The sequence below is a fragment of the Trachemys scripta genome, chromosome 9 (genome assembly GCF_013100865.1).
Source record: "Trachemys scripta elegans isolate TJP31775 chromosome 9, CAS_Tse_1.0, whole genome shotgun sequence".
Classification (NCBI taxonomy): domain Eukaryota; kingdom Metazoa; phylum Chordata; order Testudines; family Emydidae; genus Trachemys; species Trachemys scripta.
In genome coordinates this window covers 49,988,673-50,013,595 of record NC_048306.1, presented here as the reverse complement: position 1 = coordinate 50,013,595, position 24,923 = coordinate 49,988,673, and the positions used below count along the sequence as shown (strand labels likewise).

The 24,923-nt window shown below is 43.4% G+C and overlaps 1 protein-coding gene across 5 annotated transcripts in view; it reads left to right on the top strand.

Annotated features, from left to right (window-relative positions):
• RYK (receptor like tyrosine kinase) overlaps positions 1 to 24,923 on the top strand; it is a 104,680-nt gene that overhangs the window by 12,350 nt on the left and 67,407 nt on the right. For 2 of the 5 annotated variants that reach the window (XM_034780759.1, XM_034780757.1), the window contains exons 2-7: positions 12,136 to 12,257; positions 14,835 to 14,934; positions 15,154 to 15,222; positions 16,927 to 17,061; positions 18,475 to 18,531; positions 23,867 to 24,011. In XM_034780759.1, the coding sequence (XP_034636650.1) occupies positions 12,136 to 12,257; positions 14,835 to 14,934; positions 15,154 to 15,222; positions 16,927 to 17,061; positions 18,475 to 18,531; positions 23,867 to 24,011 (628 nt within the window). The remainder of the gene's footprint in view (positions 1 to 12,135; positions 12,258 to 14,834; positions 14,935 to 15,153; positions 15,223 to 16,926; positions 17,062 to 18,474; positions 18,532 to 23,866; positions 24,012 to 24,923) is intronic. The other 3 variants (XM_034780761.1, XM_034780760.1, XM_034780762.1) reach the window with 2 other exon arrangements.

Below are 24,923 nucleotides of genomic sequence, written 5' to 3'. Positions count from 1 at the left end.
TTGTGGGTGGAGCTTGGGAGAGTACCACCTCTTTTTTTCAGTTTCATCCCTGTATAGAATTATATTTTGATCAACCCATGTAAATAAAAATAAATAAAATAATAAATAATAAATTAATGGAGATATCCCATCTCCTAGAACTGGAAGGGACCTTGAAAGGTCATCAAGTCCAGCCCCCTGCCTTCACTAGCAGGACCAAGTACTGATTTTGCCCCAGATCTCTAAGTGGCCCCCTCAAGGATTGAACTCACAACCCTGGGTTTAGCAGGCCAATGTTCAAACCACTGAGCTATCCCTCTCCCCCTCCCTTATGTAGAAACAATAAGATCATTCAGTATACAACTTTACATTTATTCTTTTCCTGATGCTGGTTGTATTGTATTAAACACTGAAGTCTTCTGGAGGATGGACCTAACAAATGGGGGATGAAGTGTGCTCTTTGTTTTGGTATAGTTTGTGGCTTATTTTCTACCCTATATAATAGAAAAATATTTTAAGCAAGTTGCAAACGTGTAATAATGTTGTATAGCTAAAATATCACTTGGCCATAATGATTCAGTGGCAGCCTCGAAAAAACTTACCTCGTTAAAGCAATATTACATTGCATTAAAGGATTATGGTCAATGGGAAATTGGTCAATTTATAAAGAGTTAAAAGTAACTTCAGGGTATGTTGTCTGCTCCAGTGTTCCCCTACCAATTTTTGTGGGCATAGTCATTCTCAATTTTCTTTTAAATGAAACACCCACAGAAGAGGAAACCAGATGTTGTGGTGATGAGAGCCTACATAGACAAAACATTGAAATTGACAATATGCAAATTAGTGCTAAATATGCAAAGTAAATGGAAAAATCTATTTTTTTCTCTTAACACTTAAGTGTTACAAATGATTATATCCAGAAAAGATTTTTCAGAGGTATTTTGATGACTGTGTCCTTTTAAATATTTGGGGCATAATTCTTATCTTACAAAATAAAATGTAACTGATTTTTATTTTTTTAAGTGCCTCAAATTATGTTTAAATTTTTCCATAATTCAAATTCATACAAAATAAATTAGAAATTGGCTGTCATGTAGCTTTATGTGGGTCGTTAACACAAGTTACAAATGCTAAGGTGTTGCTGAATTCTGTCCTTGAAATGGAAAAGAGGAAAAGGCAAACTGACCAACCATTCAAGTTAACGTGACTTCGGCCGTCTGATCTGTTAGATGTAGCTCTGTATTTTGACTTCTCTTTAAATATGCCAGTGCTGAGTTCACAAAGTGGATTTGGAAGAAAATGGGAGAGACTGAATTGTGTAAAGATCCTCTTTACATTGTTGATAGGCGATAACTAGTAAGCAGATCAATGTCAAACACATTCCAGAGGCAGAATGTTAAATACTGAAAGCTTAACTGATTAAAGGGAAGAGCCTCTAAATGTGCTTTTAAAAATCCTCTACATACCTGGAAAATAATTAGATTAGTTTCTTTAAAAAATTCTTTTAGATGCTAAAACAGTACTGTAATAGTTAATACAGTCAAAAGAGCACAAGATTAACAGTAGTAACATTAGTATACTTGTGCAGAAAAATAAGCAGTCCTTTGAATTTCAGAATAAGTGCCTTCTCACATTAAGTACAAGAGATATGTAATGTGAAGTCCATATGTGATATGGCAGGTACATCATTTGAGTAAAGAGAGAACAGGGTCCACTGTGCGCACAATATATTTTGTATGCCTGGTTTCCATAGGTGCAGGCTGAGTTGGCCTTATTTGGCAGTTTCCCAGTTTTTGATACTGTGGTATGCTGCTCGTCCTTAAATCAAGTGTAAAATGTAACTTGTGTGTTTGGTTTGGACATTTCGTGGCTTGGATTTGTTTTTAACGGTTTTGTTGAATCTTTAATATTCACCAGCTCCCAGGATAGATGTAAAAAGATTCATATAAACCAAATTATCTGTATTCCTTTTTGGGGAATAATTTCCTCAATTTTGGGGCTCGTAAGAACGCAAGAACATAACTGCCATGCTGGGGTCAAACCAATGGTCCATTTAGTCCAGTATCCAATGCCAGGTGTTTCAGAGGGCATGAACAGAACAGGCAATCATTAAGTGATCTGTCCCCTGTCATCCACTCCCAGCTTCTGGCAATCAGAGATTGGGCACATCCAGGTCATGGGGTTGCGTCCCTGATGATCTTGGCCAATAGCCATTGATGAACCTATCTTTCATTAACTTATCTAATTCTTTTTTGAACCCACGTTATAGTTTTGGCCTTCACAACATCCCCTGGCAATGAGTCCACAGGTTGATTGTGAATTGTGTGAGGTATTACTTCCTTTTATTTGTTTTAAATCTGCTGCCTATTAATTTAATTGGGTGATCCTTGGTTCTTGTGTTATGTTCAGGAGTATGTAGTCCGTCCTTATTCATTTTCTCCACACCAGACATGATATTATAGGCCTCTGTCATATACCCTCTTAGTCGTCTCTTTTCCAAGCTGAACTGGTACTGTCAGACAAATCTCTCACTGGTACCAACCTTGGCGGGTCTCTCAGTAACAAATCTAAGCATCTGTCTCTGTTCGTGCCCCATTGGAGCATTCTAAATCCTTGGTTCTATACACTTCTAGAGAGACCATGATGGTGCCAACACTGCACTTAGTACTTCAAGAATTCAGGTACTTAAGACTTACCTGTGTCAGAGGAACCAGAGTTTCTGCTGATTATGGTGAAAGAGTCCCTAGGCTGGTGGAAAGATCACCACAACATCAGGGCAGATGTTCCATTTTTCTGACCAGTGCCAACGGTCACCACAATGACAGATGCATCGCTGTTCGGATGGAGGCACATCTCGATGTTAATATAATCCAGGGCAGATGATAGTCTTGAGACCAGTCTCTTCATCAGCCTACTCGAACTAAGGGCAATCAGGAATGCGTGTCTCCATTTTCCACCTCTCAGCAAAGGACAGTGTACCAAGGTCATGACTGACAGTGTAGCCTGCATCAGGCTTTTATATCAGGGGTCGGCAACCTTTCAGAAGTGGTGTGCCGAGTCTTCATTTATTCACTCTAATTTAAGGTTTTGCATGCCAGTAATACATTTTAACGATTTTAGAAGGTCTCTTTCTATAAGTCTATAATATATAACTAAACTATTTGTATGTAAAGTAAATAAGGTTTTTAAAATGTTTAAGAAGCTTCATTTAAAATTAAATTAAAATGCAGAGCCCCCTGGACCTGTGGCCAGGACCCGGGCAGTGAGAGTGCCACTGAAAATCAGCTCGCATGCCACCTTCGGCACGTGTGCCATAGGTTGCCTACCCCTGTTTTATATCAACCAAACAGTGGAGCGCAAGATCCACCTCTCTGCGTGCTGAAGCGATACAGTTATGGAATTGGTGCATAGTCCATCACATTCGCATTTGGGCAGTGTACCTTCCTGGTGTACAAAATACCATGGCTGATGTCAGCAGCAGGCACTTTCCTCAGGACTGTGAATGGAAATTGGACCCACGAATCCTAAATGACCTATTTTGAATGTGGGGATGTCTGGAAGTGGACCTCTTCACAACTGCCACAAACAAGAAGTATCTTCTTTTCTGTTCAAGAGGGTGTCTAGGCATCCATTTCCTGGGAGAGGCCTTCCTCCTATCTTGGACAAAGGGCCTATGTTGTTCATTTTCCCCAGTGCCTCTAATTCTAACAGTGATTAACAAGATCAGGTAGAACAAAGCCAGGGCTATCCTAATAGTCCCAATGTGGCCAAGACAAGCATGGTACTCTTACTTGTTTGATATCTCCTTGTAGTAGTAGTAATAATAATAATAATTAATGGAGATATCCCATTTCCTAGAACTGGAAGGGACCTTGAAAGGTCATCGAGTCCAGCCCCCTGCTTTCACTAGCAGGACCAAGTACTTATTTTGCCCCAGATCCCCAAGTGGCCCCCTCAAGGATTGAACTCTCAACCCTGGGTTTAGCAGGCCAATGCTCAAACCCCTGAGCTATCCCCCCCCCCCCCCCCCCCCGATAACTTGTCCAGTTATCAGTCTTCCGTGCACCCCTCATCTCTCCCAAAATGTGGGGAGAATGCTTCATCCCAACCTGGAAGTTCACTGTTTCAAGGGGCATGGCTCCTCAATGATTGGCAGAGAGAGTCTACCTCAGTAGAGGTGTAGCAGGTGTTGTTAAACAGCAGGAAAGAATCTACCCATATCTTCAGAAATGGAAAAGATGAGCTATTGGTGTAACACCAATGACTCACACCTCAATCTTCCTCACTTTCACTTATCCTGGATTACTTTCTACAACTGAAGAAAATGGGTTTATCTCAGATAGCTTGATCAAGGTTCATTTGGCTGCGATAACAGATTTAATTCCCTATTGGGAAGGGTCTCAGTGTTTTCTCACCCTACAACTATAAGATTAATTAAAGGACTGGGGAACCTCTCCCTCAAATAAAAGCCCGGACTCTGGTTTGGAATCTTAATCTAGTTCAGAAGTCTCACAAGAAATTTGTTATGACTCTATGGCAGGGGTGGCCAACCTGAGCCTGAGAAGGAGCCAGAATTTACCAATGTACATTGCTAAAGAGCCACAGTAATATGTCGTCAGCGCCCCAGCAGCTCCACCACCCGCTCCCAATGTTTCCCACCCATCAGCAGTCCTGCCAATCAGTGCCTCCCTGCACCTCCCGATCAGCTGTTTCGTGGCATGCAGGAGGCTCTGGGGGAGAGGGTGGGAGCGAGGGCACGGCAGGCTTGGGGGAAGGGGTGGAGTGGGGATAGGGTCTGTGGCAGAGCCAGGGGTTGAGCAGTGAGCACCTCTTGGCACATTGGAAAGCTGGCACCTGTAGCTCCAGCCTCGGAGTCAATGCCTATACAAGGAGCCGCATATTAATTTCTGAAGAGCCACATGTGGCTCCGGAGCCACAGGTTGGCCCCCCTGATCTATGGCAATCTGTTCCTTATTGAATCTATAAAGATGACCTTTTTAATAGCCATTACATCTGACTCAGAGTTAGAGAGTTCAGGGCCTTGATCGCAGATCTTTCTCTTATAATTTTCTTGAAGAACAAGGTTTCCCTACATCCACACCCTAAATTCCTGCCTCAGGTGTCAAAGTTTCATCTGAACCAGACTATCCATTTGAGTCTCTCTCCCCTTCCCCCCCCCCCCCCCAAAAAAAAACAAACCAAACAAACCAACATTGCTCAAGACAGGAAGCTTCTTTTTGCACTTTAGACATCAGAAGAGCATTGGCCTTCTATCTAGATAGGACCAAACAATTTTGGAAATCTCCAGTTCTCAATGACTGGTCTGTGGACCGGCATCGGTCCCTGAGATATCGCTAACACAGTCTAGGAAAGCAGCAAACTGGTCCTGGGTAAAGTCAAGAAACATTGTCTTAGAATAGACTATTCACTTTCATTGCAGACAGATCTAAGGGATCCACTATTTTTACCCCAGTACTATCAAGGTGGATTTCAGGGTGTATTATTGCTTGCTATAATGCTGCCAATATTCTGTTTCCTGCTAGGGTTCTGATGTACTTTACAAGGTCAAGGTCACAGCGTCTATGGCCCTCTTTAAGGACATTCCGGTACTTGCAATCTTGCAGAGCCACTACAGTACATACATTCGCCAAACACCGTGCCTTGATGCATGCCTCTAGATCTGATGTGGCAGTTGGCAGTGGAGTTCTGTCTTCTGTACTGGACTCTATTTTGATGTTCCCTCTTCCATCTGGGGGTACCAGAAGTGGAGCCCCCACTGGGATGCACATCTTGAAGAACTGCAGCTACTTCACAGGGTCAGTAATCTTTCCTTCCGCCATGTGCAATAAGGAGGCCTAATCTGCCACTTTATTGGGTCGGACAGCAGTTCTTAAAACAGTGTAGCAGAGTGGTCGTGTAGCTCATATCATCTACCTGCAAGCTCCTGGTACCATCCTGATACTTGAATGGTCATATCTAGAGCATGGGTATTCATAAGAGCTAGTGGATTTCCTTTTCGAAGTTGAAGTCTTTGCACAGCCAGGCAGGGGTGTCAGAGAGATGACAGATTTATTGAATCTGTCAACTCAGAATATCTTGGAATTTTGTTTAGATGGTGTAGTGAGGCGGCCTGGATCCCGGTCGCCCCTGCGAGAGACGAGCCAGAACAGCCGCCAGAGTGGGCGGAGTCACCGCCGCCGCCTGTCCCTGCCCCCCGGAAGTCAAGGGGCGGGACAGGAAGTATAAAGGCCCGGCCCCAGCGCTCAGTTGCCGTCCGACCGCGGGAGAGGACAGACGCTGGTGCCCGAGCTTCTGCCGGGCCGAGCCTGCCCCGAGCCCAGTATCCTGAGCAGGACTGGCCGAGCCTACCCCGAGCCCGGTATCCTGAGGAGCGGATATCCTCACCGAGGGTCCGGATGGGCCGCCCAACCTACCCAACGCTAGCTGCCCTGAGGAGCCCATTGTCTGGGACACGGCGGACGAGGCTAAGGACGTGGAGGTACCCATGGAGGAGGAGTTGAGAAGTGGCCCGGGGATAGCAGACCCCGAACCCATGTCAGTGTGTTGCGCTGAGGATCCCCAATGACTCAGCAGTAGACGGATTGCTGCTGACAGGGCCCCGGGCTGGAACACAATGGAGTGGGTGGGCCTGTGTTCCCCCCTGCCACCCCACCCCGTGTGGCAGTCTCTCCTCCTCCCCTACCCTTAAGCCAATGCTCAGCGCCGGCCTGAGCCCTGAAGTACTGTGTGTTGGCTCAGCCCTGCCTGAGGGCCTGAGCCCCTGAACCACTGCTTGTTTGCTGTCCCGCCCCGACCTAGGGCTTGGACTTGCCAGACTGAACGGTTTCCCGGCCTCGTGATGTGAGGCGGCCTGGCTCCTGGTCGCCCCTGCGAGGGACGAGCCCCACCCCGGACGTCTACAGATGGTTTTCACAAATGTCAATTTCTTAGCTCTGCCCTGTTTCTAAAAGTAGTATTCCTACAAAGATTTTCAACCCTTCAAGCAATGGAATCTGTCTGATGCCACAGGTTTCTTTTGAACCTTGAGTTCCTTCTGAATTCTGGTGGGGACAATATTGTTTCTATTTGCTTTCTTGTCAGCAGGACATGTTAGCAAGCTGGAAGCTTTCTCCTTTAACCAGTCTTATCTGCTATAAAAGTGATTCAGACAAACTCCTCCTAATTTTGTTTCAAAGAGGAATTCAACATTTCATGGAGTTAGTCAACTTCTTTACTCTCATGCTGCTCAAACCAACATTGTTTAGAAAACAGTTGCATTAATTAGATTGGTATGGCCCAAGATGGAGTTTAGGAGTCACCTGGGCAAGTCACATGTCCATGCATGACTCAGTTTTTACAGGTAGCATCCATTGTTCACATGCTACCTTGAATGTCCTCAAGTAGACTTCTTATGTGGATTGGAGCATTCCAAGGTCCATTGTCCTCTAAGTGCCTTTTGATTCGGTACTTAACTTCAACATTCCTTTTTGAAGAAACTGACCAAATGCTCTACTAAGATTATTTAGAAATCAAGGTAGTACCCAGCCAATATTCATAACTTTGAATACAAAAATGATACATGCATACAAATAGGATTAATAGATTCCGTAGATCATAACCTTTGAGATGTTACATGGCATATGTAGCATAAAACACATTCTAAGCATATTTCCATAAAGCCTTATGGGAGGTACCGTCACACTGTATTTTTTCCTCTCTAAGTGGGGGCCTACTACTGTCCATCAGATTCTTCCCAGTGATTAACTTTGTGATATTTAAAATATGCCTGTGCCCTACAATAGTGAGATATTTAAGCTGTTTATTTCTTTGAGATATGGTTTGAAAGAGAATTTCTCATCAGGGCTAATCTGAATTAGTCAATGCTTCATTTAGTTCATTTCATAAATTTAATCCAGTCTCCAGTTTTTCTCCACAGCAGTGACAACGTGCCTTGGGGTTTCAACTTGGGTGCAGTATCCTAATGAGCCAGTGGGGATTTAGTGAGAATCAACAAAAAAAAAAAAAATCAAGAGGAATATTATCTCCATGTGGTGTGGGAATAAGATGCATATATCTGTTTATGCCTGGAATGACAGAGCTGCATTCACCTACTTAAGAATGGTCTATGCTCAGTTTTTGCACTGGTTTAACTAAATCAGTAGAAAAATTGAGTTAACCAAATATGGTTTTCTACTGATTTTGCACAAGTTTAACTAAAACTGTGTAGGCAAGACTTTAGGGAAAAATTAAAGATACGAACTAATATTACCATTCATGCTTCCTTGTACTGTTGGAGTAACTTTCATATTAATAAAAAGAACTGGAGTACTTGTGGCACCTTAGAGACTAACAAATTTATTTGAGCATAAGCTTTCGTGGGCTACATCCCACTTCGGATGCATATAATGGAACATATTAATATGTATCAAATTCTATCCCTCCCATCTTTCTAGAAACTTAAAATAATCCTTCTAGTTTGTCACTTTCCAGCCATAAGCATACCTGTAAAGATTTGAACTAAAATGTAAACCACCTTATCATGGGGTTCAGGGTGCACTTCAGATAAATGAGGAGTTGAAGCACCGTCTACCTTGTAACCCTGGGTGCCTCACATGCTTTGCTATTGTAACTCCCTGTCTGGGATGTTCACAGTCAGCAACAAGCATACACTGAGTGTCTGTATAACTGCAGCCCTGGTCCAGCAACTCTGACCCCAGCAGCTTGCCTTCAACACGCCAGTCATGCTCCCTGATCTCTACCAGCTTTGATCACGTCTTGCAGAGTGACCCCAACACCCTCCCAGTCCTGAATTTTCTCAGAACCATATGCTATGTAATGTTCAGCCCTTTCCTGGACAGTTAGAGAGAATAAGGTTCGTTTGTTCCTCTAAAGATGCGAAAGCGCATCACAGCTTATTAACTTACCTGATGCAAATACACCCTTCCATTTAAACACAGCACTGGGTTGGTTTATAGTAAAAAAAACCAAACAAATTAATAATATGACATAGATTAAATGATACCAAGTAAAAGGAATAAAGTTGGAAAGGGTGTTAAGCAAAAAAATAAAAAAATTGAAAATATACATATAAGTTTAAACAGAGATACTCAAACTGAGGCTCACGAGTCGCAAAGTGGCTCTTTAATGTGTCTCCTGCAGCTCTTTGCAGCACATGATATTAAAACACGGTGTGATTTTAATTATTAACCAGCCAGCATGCTTTTACTATGTTATTAACCAATTGCAGCTGATAAAATAGTAATACTTTGTCAGTCATTTTCCTGGGAGAATAATATATGTATATATTAAAAACTAAATATTTTCCCTGCAATGGTGTTTAAATATGAAGGTATAGTACTGAAGTAAATGAAATAATGAATTCACACTACTGTGGCTCTTTTGGGTAATGTTGATTGCTAATTTGGCTCCTGAACCACTGAGATCTCAGTATCACTGGTCTAAAACTTAATCTAGCGAGATACTGAATTTGTTCAGGATAATTTCTCTCACCAATCATTCTTCTTCACACCAATAACTCACTTTCCCTCAGTCAGGACCTTCCACAGAAGTACAAGATGCTGGCTTCCTTTGTTTTTCTAGGCAAAAGATCTTTTCCCAAGGAGGTTTTCACTTATACTTAATTGCCAGAGACTTCAATGCCTCTCCCCTCCTTTTCCTCCCTTCCCCACGCTTTGGTTGAACAACCCATATTCCTCAGCTTAGAAGAGCTGTGTTCCCTTGTATGTCTTCTAATGATGGATGCCAAAGATGGCTTCTGTCTTTGTTCATATCTTTCAAAGTTCAGTGATTTTGGCCCTGTCTACACTGGCAAGTTTCCATGCAGTAAAGCAACTTTCTGTGCTGTAACTCCCGAGGTGTACACACTGCCAAGCACTTAGTACGCAGAAACTGCGCATCTTTCCAGGTGGCCATGCCTGCTCCACGCACCAGCTTGGCACTGCTGGACCTCACCAGCATTTGGAGAGAGGAGTGCAGTCCCAGCTTCACTCCAGCCATAGGAATTATGATACCTATGGATGGATTTCATGACACATGACAGGAAGGCGCCATGACTGGGACACATCACAGTGCAGGGTCAAATCGAAGGAGCTGTGGAACGCCTACCACAAAGCGCAGGAGGCAAACCGCTACTCCGGTGCTGCACCCACAAGCTGCCAGTTCTACAAAGAGCTGGATGTGATACTCAGCAGTGACCCCACCTTCACTGCGAAGACCATTGTAGATACTTCGGTGGCTCGTGTGCCAGTTGAGAGTGGACTGATCCAGGAGGAGGAAATCTTGGACGAGGCCATTGCCCCTGGCTGGCCCCTTGCTCTGGGGACCGACCTCCCCACGCCATGCTCCTTTGCCCCTATGAGGGCCCACAAATATGTTTGGCACCAGGCCCACAAAAGGTTCATCTGGCCCTGACTTTCATGTGTAAAAGTCTGAGTAATTTAAAGCAACATTCTACTGTATAGAACATCAAAATAAGTTATGTAATTTAAATGAAAATCCAGGATTATAACTGGAATGCAGGGTATTGGTTACCTAGTATTTGTAATTTAACTTTCATGTATTTAGGAAATGCTGAACAGTTGTGATTTTTTTTTTCTGTATGGTAGTTTAAATAAATTACCAAAATAAGTGAAACTGGTGTGATTATATTGCATTATTTTGACAAATAAAATATGCAGAAATTTATGGGTTTTTTTGGTGCAGAAATTTGTTTTTTTTACTGCAGAATTCCCCCAGGAGTACACTGTCGCCTTTTAAATAAATACCATGACACTAGTATGTGCGGTGTAATGAGTATGTCAGCCCTGAGAAGAGTTGCAAAACTGCTGCCTAGCCATTCGGCCCATAGTCTGTAGCAGTGCATGGGATTCTTCTGTCCTAAGTGCAAGACTCTACACTTGTCTTTGTTGAACCTCATCAGATTTCTTTTGGCTCAATCCTGTATTAAACTAACTAAAGTTTAATGTAGTTTAGGGCTAAGCAGATGGGGATCTCTTGCTTATGCTTAGAAATATTGCCCTCTCCAAATTCCAGGCAGCATAGTAATACAGATCCTTCTGGTCAGGAATTTGTATTCCCTTCCCCCAGTGTTCAAGGTATGGTGGGATGAGGGCTCGTGTATGTACCCTCTTCAGTGTGGGGGAACCAATCAGCAAAGTATTTTGTCCACTGATATTCCAGTGGTTTGGCTGGTGTCTGAAGGCCACCTTTTGTTGGGGAGGAAATGACAGCTTTTGTGGTAAACTAGTATTTCACACCTGGTAATGCTTTTCTTCTGATGGGGGCGGTGGAGGGGGGTGGTTATAGTCTTAACAAATGTTTTTATAGTTAGAGAGCAAACACTTTAAATATTACCTTGTAACATGGGATACAGATATTAATAAGATTAATACAAGCAGCATCCTACACGCATTTCATAAAATCTAAACACATTCTCATAACTCTAATATCTATTTAACAATACTAACACACAGGTGACCAAGACTGGTTTCTAGCTATGCATTTGTCAATATTCATTGAGGACCAGGGCTCTTGGCCTGAGCTGGCACCTGGTCTGCCAGTGCTGCATATATCATTGTAAATGTGAGCAGAATTGAGCCCTTAATGCACAGGAATAGATAGTATGTGGTCCATGAGATGAGGGGTCCATTCATTACTGTCTGTAGTGATTCTTGTTAGTTTGTGTAGAAAATCCCTTTTCTTTCCCCTTCCTTGACCTGGTCTATTTTTCTGTCCTTAGGATGTGAGCTCCTCTTATGAACTAATATTTTGTCAGAAATTTGCAGTACTTCTCAACACTGACAAAAATAATGGTACATCTCCACTGTGGATCTAAAAATAGAATTTATGAATTTTGGGGGGTGTGTGTATGTGTATGTATGTGTGTGTATATAATATATATATTCATAGATTCATAGATTATAGGACTGGAAGGGACCTCGAGAGATCATCGAGTCCAGTCCCCTGCCCGCATGGCAGGACCAAATACTGTCTAGACCATCCCTGATATATATATAAACAGCTGCTAGTACGAAGAGTCAAGAATACCTCAAATAAGAGAGACTGTAGTTGTGCTTCAGTTACTAGTGGCTTTTGCTTTCCTCACCTCATTTTTTTCCTAAATATTCTGATTTCTAGGTCTTGATGCAGAGCTATATTATGTGAGGAATGATCTTATTAATCACTACGCATTGTCCTTCAATCTGTTAATACCCAGTGAGACCAACAGTCTTCATTTCAGTTGGCATGCTAAATCCAAGGTAAGCATAAACAGAATTTGCATTACATACTTTAATATAAGAATGTCTTGCCTAGATTTTAACAAAAGGTCAGTGTCAATAGTTGGACCACGTTTTTGCTCTTTCCTTTACACAAATTAGAATAGGCTAGTGCATAAAAGGATATACTGTTTTGAGGGTTTTTTTTAATATATAGTCAGAGGGAACCAACTAATTGTGCTCAAGAAGAAATTAAAGACTGAGAAGAAAAGGGCACGGCTTGTTGGATACATAACATTTCTAAAGTGTTCAGAAAATTTTTAAATAAGTGTTCTTTGGGGCATCATCTTTTTTTATTTCAAAATACAGTTACAGGTTACCTGTCTATCAGGTGTGATACTGGCAGTGAATTAAACATGAAACAGGCCGCTGTGAATTAAGGCCTTTGAAAACTTGGAATCTTGTGTTCTGTGGATTCCTAGAAAAGACGTTGCTTGAGGGAAGAGAGGGATCTATTTGAGTGGTATTTAGAGATCTTTTTATTTCATATATCCATTATAATTGGAGTGTGCAGCAACACCTGTGGTAAAGTTTGTCTATATGCATTTCCATTTTAAAGGATTTTGATTTACTTATTACTTCAACTTTGTGGCTGAAGTTTTTGCAGCTGAAATTGTGTGTCTAGTCTGCCTGAGGGTAAATGTTTTCGTAAAATTTGAACCACAGTCGTTTTGCTGGGTTTGAGTAAATCAATACAAACATTTGACATTATATAAATAAAATCTAAAGCAGCGGTTCTCAAACTTCAGCAACCCGAGGACCCCCATTTTGATTTGAAACTTTTTGGGAACTCCCAATCCCCCTTGTTCAGATCCAGTTCCACCCCCTCCCCCAACCCATCTTCCTCCCTCCCTTCCTCCTCACACCATTCCCACTCTCTCTGTCGCTTGCTCTCCCCCACCATGACTCACTTTCACCAGGCTGGGGCAAGGGGTTAGGGTGAAGGAGGCTCTGGGAGGGGGTGCAGGCTCCAGCCAGCTGTCACTTACCTCAGGCAGTTCCTGAAAGCGACCGGCACATCTCTCTGGCAGGGGGGCCAGGGGTCTCGTGCACTGCTTCTGCCCGCAGGCACTGTCCCTGCAGCTCCCATTGGCTGCAGTTCCCTGCCAATGGGAGCTGCGAAGTCAGCTCTCAGGGTAGGGGCAGCACGCAGAGACCCCCTTCTCACTCCGTTCTCCCCCGGGGCTTCAGAGATGTGCCGGCCGCTTCTGGGAGCGACAGGGAGCCTGCCTTAGCCCTGCTTCACTTCCAGAGGGGGAGGAGTTGATGAGCGGGGACCACAGACCCCCTACCCTTGGGGACCCCCCAGGGGTCCTCAGACCCCAGTTTGAGAAGTGCTGCTTATAACTCCAAGTTACAGGATTGTGTATGCACATGAATTTTTAGTAGGATTTTTTCTGAGCTCCTGGGACATCATGTTTAATTCCCTGCAAATGCATAGCCCAGCCTACCTCCAGTGAGACCTTTGACAAAAAGTGCTTCTTAAAAGTACTAATTGTGCAGTATGTGCACAACGTGTAATTTTCAAAGGTTCATAGATCAGACAAATCAAAACCAATTTGTATTGGATCAGACACTACTCAGTGAAGACTTCTCCCTGTTACATTTTACTTTACATCCAGGCATTTTGCCTATAGAGCTAGCTGTCTAATAAAAAAAAAACCAACAACCTTTGCTTTAAAACAAAGCAGGGAAATAATTTTTACTTGTCTTATAATCCGTTACAACTTTTGGAATTTTTGGCATGGGCCTTGATCCTACTCCTGTGTGCAAGCATTGCAGAATCGGGGTCTTAAAATGGAAAAGAACCTTAACTGTAGTTGAACAAGTTTTTACCTTTTATAGCCTTCTTATACTTAGGGCTGGTCCACACTAACCCCCCAGTTCGAGCTAAAATACGCAACTTCAGCTACGTGAATAATGTACCTGATGTCGAAGTATCTTAGTTCGAACTACAAGGTATTTACCGCGGGTCCACACGCGGCAGGCAGGCTCCCCCGTCGACTCCGCGTACTCCTCTTGCGGAGGAGGAGTACCGGTGTCGACGGCGAGCACTTCTGGGATCGATTTACCGCGTCTAAACAAGACATGATAAATCGATCTTCTGGGATCGATTGCTTACCGCCGAACCCGGAGGTAAGTATAGACGTACCCTTAGACTTACTAGGTGAGTGGTAATGTCCGTTTTCATTTCTTAATTCCCATAGAATGAGTGTTCGCTTTTGAGCAAATAAACTTAATATATTGGAGTTAGCCTTAAGCATTTTTAAAGGATTATTTAAAAAACAACTCTGGCCTAAATTTTCAGAGATGTAACTAGTGATTTAGAGTGCTTTTGGATGTCCAATTTGAAATACCTTAACAGAGCCTGATATTCAGAGTACTGAGCATTATGCCATGTGAAAATCAGGTTAGGTGATGAACTTGAGGTACTTTAAACCCAAAAAATTTGATTAGTGATTTTAATTTTATATCTTGAATAAAAATTGCTTGAAAAGGTGTTAATATTAATTGTTTTATCATTGAAGTTTCTTAACCTTTTCCCACATACTGTTACAGGTTGAATATAAACTGGGATTTCAGGTAGATAATGCAATGGCTATAGATATGCCTCAGACTAATATTTCTGTTCAAGGAGAAGTCCCTCGTGCTTTATCAGGTGAGTAAACAGGCTTTCAGCTTTGAAGGCACATGCAAAGTGCTACCATGAATACTGTTTTTCTGGTACTCAGTAACATTTCCTAGTTTCCCCAAAAATGCATATAGTATAATTTTGTGTAATTTTAGTTGTATGTAACATATAAGATACAACAATTATGACCTATCTAGATAATTCTGTATATAGAAAATCTTAACACTTGTATCTCACTTGATTTAGATGCACTGAGATATGTGATAAACAAATTCTACTTTCTGAAACATGCTAAACAAAGGAAAATCAAACACGGTAACTCCTCACTTAACGTTGCAGTTATGTTCCTGAAAAATATGACTTAAAGTGAAATGATGTTAAGTGAATCCAATTTCCTCATAAGAATTAATGTAAATGGTGGGGGTTAGGTTCCAGGGCAGCTTCCCCTACTCTGCAAGCACCAGAGGCAGGGGGTTCAACCTTCAGTCTGCCCAGCCCACTCCACTCCTTCCCCCAAGCTCCCACCCTTGACCTGCCTCTTCTTCCCCTCCCCCACCTCCTCCCCTTTTACTTTGCTCGCTGCATCCTGGCTTCTCCCCCCTCCCTCCCCTCCCTTCTAAATGCTGCAAGCCAGCTGATTGCCGCGTAGGGGATTGAGGGGGGAGGCGCACTGAGTCCTCGCTCCTCCCCCCCTTCCTCCTGCCGGGGCAATCAGCTGGCTTGCTGCGTTCGGGAGGGAGGGGGGAGCCTGCCCGCCGAGTCCTCGCTCCTCCCTCCTCCCCCTCCCTCCTGCCTCCAAAACGCCGCAAGCCAGCTGATTGCCGCCTGCAGGAGGCAGGGGAGGGAGGGGGAGGTGCGCCGAGTCCTTGCTCCTCCTGCCTCCCTTCTGCCCAGGGCACTCAGTTGGCTTGCGGCGTTTTAGAGGCAGGAGGGAGGGGGAAGGAGCGAGGACTCGGCGGGCAGGCTCTCCCTCCCCTGCCTTCCGCGGCAAGCCAGCTGATTGCCCTGGGCAGGAGGGAGGGGGGAGGAGCAAGGACTTGGCGTGCCTCCCCCCTGCCTCCCTTTTCCTGAGAAAGGGAAGCATCACATTCCAAGAATTTATAGAAGGTTCTTATTCTAGTTTGGCCAACAGTTGTGCAGATTTTAATCCCACTTCTCTAGTGTATAGATAAGTAACTTAATGATTGCCTTTTTTAAACAAAAGTAGTAGAAATAAGTTTAACATACTAAGGACATTGATGCATTGTAAAAAATCAAATAAAAACAACTATTTGGTGTATATTCATTCCTCTCCAACATGTTTTAGAAATAAAACTGTATTGTGTGGGATTTTCACAAACGCATTCATCTGCTGCTGCAGCAGCAAAGTAACAGTTACTGGGTTTAATTCTGCACTGTCTTGTACCCTTTTAAGTTACTTGTACCTGTGTGCAATGGATGTAAAATGCTGTTTTGCTTTTTGTATATCTTTATCTTTTTTGTACAGGTAAGCACTAGAGTCAAGCCTAGTATTTCTGCAATTGCGCTGATATCCGTGATGCTGGTACATAGCCTTGAAAACAAACCTAGTCATGTTAATTTAAGCTAGATTCCCACACAAATTTGCTCAGACCAGTTTGGGTGCTGTCAAAAAGGCCATCTTGATGGTTTTAAAAAATAAGAAGAAATAAAGCACTTCTCTGTGTGTTCCAAAGATAGTGAGGACCACACTAAGCCTCTGCATATGATTCATTAATATTTGGTAACTGCAACCATTGTTTACCCACAGAAACTGTTGGGTTTTTGAGATCTGCACACTTCAATTTCAGTTGTTAGATTAAATGTATTTGACAGCTGCTCCTTAAAATGCCATAAGTGTTCCCAGAAATTATCTGGTTTGAACACCAAAGTGAAATTCTAAGAAAATGCTTGAGTTTAAAACAAAAAGTGCAACAGAATCCTGCATCACTTGAAGATTGTATTAAAAAATTGTTGAAATGTATTGTAAACAAATGTCTGACTCTCGTTTTTTATTTGCAGTGTTTCGTGTTGAACTCTCCTGCACAGGCAGACTAGATTCTGAGGTTACAATATTAATGCAGCTCAACTTAACAATAAATTCCTCAAAAAATATCACAGTCTTAAATTTCAAACGAAGGAAAATGTGCTACAAAAGTAAGACATCAAGCTTCAGTAACTTTTATTGTTAAAGTAGAGGAAAAAGGAGTGAGGGGAGAGATTATGGTGATGGGTGTGGAATAAGAATCTCTCAGATGGAATAAAATGTTTTCCAGGAACGTGAGAGTAGAGGGAGGGATGAGTAAGATCTCTTGCTTTACAGATAAATAAGAGAAATTTGGATGAAGTAAGATGATGGGGGAACAAATAAATGTTCTAAATTTAGGCAGAATTGGGAAGGCAGGGCAGTTGATGGGCTTTAATTGAATAACTGGCTTTGTATTATGGAGATAGTGACTGCAGCTTCATAGTTATGACTGAGTTTTGCATTTAAAGCAGGGATACCACCACTTATGTCTGGAAAAAAGACTCTCCCCAAAATTACAGCATTTTTAATGTAGAAAGACTTTTTCCTAAGAATTTAAAAGTATATCTTATAAAGTAAGTTAAAATGATCTTAAAATGGGTCACTTAAACTTGGCACCCTGAGTGTCTTTTTTGTTCTTTATGATCTCAGTAAAAAAACGATGCAGACTTTTCAAACTCCCCATATAGTTAAAACACTGAAACTTGGAGAACAAAGCTACATTTGAATATATTTTTTGTGAGGATTAATGCTTTTTTTGTTTTTTGGCCACTTTTCATAACTGAACACTTCTTTTACTTGAGGCTGCAGCCATTTTGAAGGAGGTTTTGGAGTACTGTAAAAAATGTTTTTCTTTAATCTCTTATTCTCAATAGACTGCTCGTAGCAAAGACGGCCACTACTTTGGTTTGCTTGCTCCTCGTAATTCTTCAGTCTCCTGGTAGCATTTGGTGGTGTTAGTGTGTGTGGGAGTGTCTGTCAGTCACCATCTACCCTGAGGGCAGACTGACTTCGCTTCCATTTGGTTATGAATTTCCAAACGGAAGTTTTTAGAAAATGTGAGCAAAAAGCAGTTAAGCTACTTCTCGTACAATAAAATTAGTGCAAGGAGATTGAAAGCTGATATTTTGCAGGAAAGTAGTTCTTACTGAAAAATGCTTTTCTGGTGAAAATTGGTTTTGATTACTTTAGGATAGCTTGAAAAATAGCCATTTGTGTATCAGTGGTCCTTAGATTTTGAGAATTTGTGGACAAAGGTTATAGGGTGTCATTTTTCCCACCCATTGTAGCTAAGTACTGGATTGGGAGACTCAGTTGAGACCAAACATGGCAAATTCAGTTGGGAAGGAGAATTTTTGAAAGTTGGGAGCATGGGAAAACATGGTTATAATGAAAATCTGAAATTAACCTTAACAATAGGTTTTAATTCAGTCTGCTGAGTTAGGAAAACACTTTTTTATAGAAATGGACCAGGTGATTCAGTGTAAAGGAATTGCAATACAAAATGTGTACTAGAACTTCACATTTTTCTCTTGTTGATTTAGAATTTGAACAAGAAGTAAAAACTCCAACATCTGACAAAAACAGCAGCAAAGCTATTTGTAAGTAATATTAAGGGCACTTATTCCTCTTGGCATAACTTAACAGGAACCTTGTGATGTATCTTCTTTATGAAGGGAATGATGTGAAAACAATAATTTCCATCAAGTTCAGATTTTAGAGATAGGCTTTTTGCAGTTTTGTTAACTCCATTCTTCTGTTCAGTCAGCAATATATAATGGGGGTGAGAAGGTGTTCTGGGGTAATGACAACTTTTCTGGAGTCATGTATCAGTCAAGTTTTGAGCTATCAAAACCAATCTGTTTCTGACCTTTAGATTTAGAATCTGTTGTGTGTGCCATTTAACTTGCTGAAGTAAATGTGCAGTGTGAAGTGGCTTTGGCCCTTTTTATCTCCCTAACCATGTCTCGAGTTGGAAATGCCAACCACAGCATGCTAGCAACTGTTGTGGAACCCAAAACATAAGCTATTGTAAAAATTCTTTTGGAACTCAATGGGAATCTTTATTCCGTTTCCTGTGGTGCTAATTCTTTACTTAATTATCCTGTGCACTTTTTTTGCCTAATATGGACGTTGTTTAAAAATCAAGGGGAGTGGGTAGGGCCCTCTTCCTAAAATAGGAGTAGGTCTTACCTCCTTTTGGTGCACACAAATGGCAGCTTCTTAGCACTGTAGAGGGCAGGCATGACAGGTAGCCCAGTGACTGCTAATTTGTGCTGGCCTCCAGGAATGCATGCAGTTGAGGTTGGTTGGTTGGTTGGTTGAAAAGGCAGGCTTAATCACCTGTAAATACTGCTGCATTAAACAAGGGTAGGACAGGCACCAGGGATCCCACCCATGAGGCTTGTTAAAGGCAGAGCGTGAGGTACCCTTGAGCTACAGGCTAGGGAGCCTTTAAGCTGCAGGTCAGTTCAGGGTGGGGGGGAGGGGGAAAGGCACACAACTTCTGTGCACTAACGCCATACTGCCCTCCAATATGAAGTCTTGAGTGTGATTCTCCATGCTATATATGGCTGAATTGGATTTCTCATTGCTGCAAAGTTATGCCTCTTTATAATTCCCCTTCTCTAGTACAGTTTCTACCAAAATCTGCAAGAATGAGTGGAGAGAGTCAGAAGCACCTGGCTGGTTTGACCGCAGCTCTCCCAGTTCCCTCATGTGTACTTTGGTAGCGATAGCATTTTTTGTGGGGAAGGGATTGTTAGTTTCCAGTGAGCAGACCCCCAAGACCAGCAGTTTAGAGGCCCCCTTGCCCCTTTACATTTAGCCTGGAGGACACCAGGGTGTCCTTGGTGAGTATATGATGGCACTGATTGGGTTGCTGTTTCCTGGGCTTGTCTACACTGTCAGGTTTTGTCGATGAAACTAATGTCAACATGAAAAAATCGACAAAAGCAAAGTCGCCACAGCGAGTCTACATTTGCTCCCTCTGTCGACAGATCATGCCCACATTCGGGGCACCATTGTTGATAGTGTGAGCAATGCACTGTGGGTATGTATCCCACAGTGCCTGGCGACACCATCTGTTGCTAGGTGTTGTGGGAAGGCAGAAACGGAGCACGGCGTATCCTGGGACATGCAAAATGTCCCGTCATGCACTGCTTTGTGTCCCAGCCCTCCAGTGGTTTCTGGCTTCCTTTTGCGCCATTTTTACAACTGCCAGTCCTTGTAGTGCGCACCAGCATCTGCAGTGAGAGAGGATGGATCCTGCACTTCTTTCCTATGCGCTGTTAACTGTCGTGAGGACATCTCACATGGCAGCAGAGTTATTCGCAAAGTTACTGACAGAGGATGAATCACAGGCACTCGTGTGTGATATGGACGGCAGCAACTTATCAGTGCTCTTGGCATTACTGTATGCAGGTGCTCTGTGAGACTGTCGCTTTTGGGCTAGGGAAACAAGCACTGATTGGTGGGATCGCATTGTCATGCAGGTGTGGGATGAAGCCCAGTGGTTACAGAACTTTAGGATGCGTAAAGCAGCCTTCCTGAAGCTATGTGCTGAGGTGGCCCCCGACCTGCGGTGCAAGGTCACCAGAATGAGAGCTGCCCTTTCGGTAGAGAAGCGTGTTGCAATCGCTGTCTGGAATCTGGTGAATCCAGACTGCTACTGGTCAATTGCAAATCAATTTGGAGTGGGGAAGTCCACTGTTGGGGCTGCATTACTCCAAACGTGCAGGGCAATAAATCTCATCCTGCTGCGGAGGACCGTGACTCTGGGAAATGTGCATGAAATAGTAGATGGCTTTTCGGAGATGGTTGTCCCTAACTGTGGCGGGGCGATTGATGGCACACAAATTCCAGTTTTAGCGCCAGACCACCTTGCCTCAGAATACATCAATAGGAAGGGATACTTCTCCATAGTGTTACAGGCGCTTGTGGATCACCGGGGGCATTTCATGGACATCAGTGCAAGCTGGTCTGGAAAGGTGCATGACGCACGCATCTTCAGGAACAGTGGCCTGTACAGAAAGCTGCAGGCGGAGACTTTCTTAGTAATCCTGAAAGATCCAGCTTACCCCTTCTAGCCCTGGCTCATGAAACCTTACACAGGGCACCTGGACAGCAGCAAGGAGCGTTTTATCAACAGGCTGAACAGGTGCTGCATGGTAGTCGAATATGCCTTTGGCCATTTGAAAGCTTGCTGGAGGTGTTTAAATGGCAGGCTAGACATTACCGAGGATAATATTCCTGTGGTCATAGCCGCGTGCTGCACTTTGCATAATCTGTGTGAATCTAAGGGTGAAATGTTTGCTCAGGTGTGGAGCACTGATGCAGAGCGCTTGGCTGCACAGTTTGAACAGACAGATGCTAAGGCTTTCAGAGGAGTCTGGAGTTTAACATCAGAGAGGCTTTGAGGAACCACTTTGACAATGAGGGGCACTAACACATGTCTGCTTTGGAGTTGCTTCCCTGGTGCATCCATGAATGATTTTGGGACCCAAGATCCATGCAACAAAATGCTTTAGAAGCCTGTTCCCAAGAATGAATTGATTGCTATATGCTTTTGTAGAACACAGAATATAAATGCTGTACCATTAAATACCTTAGCCTTTATTTATTGTTAAAAAGGGTAACACCTCACAACTGTGTGTAGCTCCAGCTATCATTGTGCAATCTGTGAGAGGGGGTGGAGTGATGGGGAAACTCAGGAGTGCTGTGAAGTAAAAGGAATGTCTGGGCATAGAGGGGAGTGGGGTTGGCAAAGAATTGTGCATGTGCTGCAGTGGAGGTCAACCACGGATCTGCTCTGTCTGCAGCTGTATCAAAGACTTGATCATCTCTGTCTTTTATCATCCACCCTGTCGCTTGCCCAGCAAATGTTGCATTCTGTTTTCTGTCCTGACTTTCGGCTTCCCAGCACTTTGTGTTCCCTGGTCTCTCCCTCATCGCGCTGCAGCACCTCCTTGAACATGTTGTCTTTGCTGCGTCTCAGCTTCTTCCTTATCTGCCGAAGCTGGCTGGCAGGTGTGCATGGTGTGTTCCCCAAGGTCTCGGCTGCTGTGGACAATGCACAGAAGAGGGATTGTTACATTCCAGCAAACGATTGAAATATTTCAGTAACAAGGGCCTTTTGCAACTAGTAGCAATCATTTTCTCACTGACTCTAGGCAGGCACAGAGCTCCGTGAGCACCCCAATCATGGTGAGTGTCGGGAGTGGGGGGAAGGTGGTTGTGGGTACAGACAAAACGGACATGGCTTGCAGGGGAGATTTGCAGGGAACTCATTCTAAAATTATCACACACTTTTTCACAGGCGGCCAACCTGCTGGCTGACATCTCACTGCTGCGGGTAAGCAGGGAAACCAGGGCACAACTACTGCATGTTTGCAGCTTTCACCCCAGTCTATATTCAGCTCAGCCATGTGCTGCTTTAGTCCCAGTTCCAGTGATTGCTAAATGGCATGGTACAGTTTCCTACAATGGGGGAACTAATAAGGCTGCAATCCCTTGGAATCTGCAGTAGAGGATTATTAACAAGTACCTCTTGGAAATGTTCCAGAGCCTCTTTCTGTAGGATTCCCTGCAGGTCTTGATGTCCATCAACACACTGCTTAGCAATGCAGATTAGCTACACCAGGCAATGTCCAGTTCACATAAAACACTACCTGCCTTCCACTTTTCGATTCCCTACACAAGCCACAGCAACTTACCCAGCATCTCATCTGCTTCCTGCTCCCATAGAGCACTTCTGGAGTGGAGAAAAGTTACTGGCTGGCGGCTCCACCAGGCGACCCCCGCTGGGAGCTCCACGTACTCTTCTAATTCCACTTCTTCATCCAGAATTTCAGCCTCCAGGTTACCTCCTCTTTCTGCTGCCTCCAAAGTATCCACAGGGCTATCTGCGATGGAGATGGGGTCACGACCGAGGATAGCATTCAGCTCCTTATAGAAGTGGCAAGTCTTAGGTGCACCACTGGAGTGATGGTTTGCCTCCCCCCACGCCTTATGGTACTCCTGCCTCAGCTCCTTTATCTTCACTCTGCCTGCTGCGTGTCCCGATCATGGTCCTTTTTACACAAGCCTCGAGAAATTTGCCCATATGTGTCGAGATTCCTACGGGTCAATCGCAGCTGCAACTGAACATATACTGATCAGATCCAACAGCTCAGCGGTAGTCCAAGCGGGAGTGCGTTTGGTGCGATAGCCAGCCATGCTCAGCTGGGAAGCCAGCAAGCAGGAAATGAGATTTAAAATTCCCGGGGCTTGCGAGGGGGAGGGGCGGGTTGGCTGCAGGGCAGCGGAGTTCAAACTGCTGACCAGAGCGGCAGCATGGGAATTGTGGAACACTTTTTGGAGGCCAATAAAATGGGGGAGGGGGAGAGGCGTTGTGTCTTCACTGGCTGTTTGTCGACAATAAAGGGAGGGGAAAAGAGAAAAAGTCTCTCGCAGGGGTGGAAGTTCTTTGTCGCCAAAACTGGACCGTTTTTTCGACAAAAGTCCCATTACAGTATATACGCTATTGCTGTTTTGTCGCCAAAAGGCAGTTTTTGGCGACAAAACTTGTCAGTGTAGACAAGCCCTCCGTCTTGGCCTTGGCTTAAGGCAGTAGGATTCTGGGAGTTTTTTCTTGTTAGAATGTTGTGATCTTTTCCTGAGTCTGCTTACTCTGTCCTGTACTGACCTCTACTGGGAAAACAGTCTTTAAATCTTTGCTTAATGGAAAGCTAAACATTGAGAGACATCAAGGCTGCCTTTCTTTGGTCCAGTTATTTTAGACTGGTGTAAAACAAGTGCTAGTATTAGACTGAATTAAAAACCCCAACATACTCCTTATACAATCATATATGAACTCATTTGAAATTGCTAGATGTAATTTCTCTCTCTTTTGGAGAAAAGTACGTTTCAATGACATGTTTTACCCTTCCATTTCAGTTGATCCTGTAAATGCCGCTCCCACCACTTCTACCCGTGTGTTTTATATCAGTGTAGGGGTTTGCTGTGCTGTTATATTCCTGGTGGCAATAATATTAGCTGTCTTGCATCTTCATAGTATGAAAAGAATAGAGTTGGATGACAGGTAAAGTATACAATCTTCTTTTCATATACAATTGTTTGACATTTGTGAAGGTGTCTGTGTTGTGTGTAAAAAGAGACACATACACCGAGAATCACTTTTAATAACTGAGAAACTAATTGTCATTGTTTGTTTGTCATAATATGTTCCTTCCTTTCTTGTACTTAGACAGTGTTGTCTTCTGACCTCTGATCTGCATAACTGGGTTCCTTGAAGTAAGGTAGCTAAGGTGGCAGCTGCAGCAGTCCATAGCACTGGATAAGTAAAAAGGCAATAATCTGGAATGCTGGCAGTTTGGGTGCCCTCCGGTCAATCAGAATCCAGTGGCAGCTCCTCTCTGGCTTGTGTTTTTTTTGCAAAAGCTGATCATGGCACTTCTCTTTAGACTTGTTTAATTTGAAGCTGGCAGTTTTTTCTCCAAATGGTCAAAACAGAAATGCTGGGCCCAGCTACGTAAAGTGGCAGCGTTGTTCAACAGCAATGGTAGTGCACCCATTTGTTAGAGTGCTAGTCAGAATCTGGGAATCTCTGGGTCAAGAAACGTGGTATAGGAGGTTGGTAAAGAAAAGGACTATACACTGCCACCACTATCTTGAAACAGCCAGTAATTGGGGTAGGGGGGTCTTTTTAATACTTATGATTATATTCAGATCCTTTTCTCTGTCCTGCCTTCAGGCCTTATTGGAATACTTAAATTTCATTGTGGCCAGCAAGTTTCTTATCTCTTGAGAACCCATTATGACTCTTTTTCTTAACAGGTGGGAAAGGACAAGGAAGGGATTGTGCCTCAAAGTGAACTCTTAAGATGGTTTTGCACCTACTATTTCACTTTCAGGCTGAAACTGTGTGGCGGTTAAACATAAAGCCCTGTCAGAGGCAGCAGTTGCAGACATGGTTCAAAATACCATATCCTCT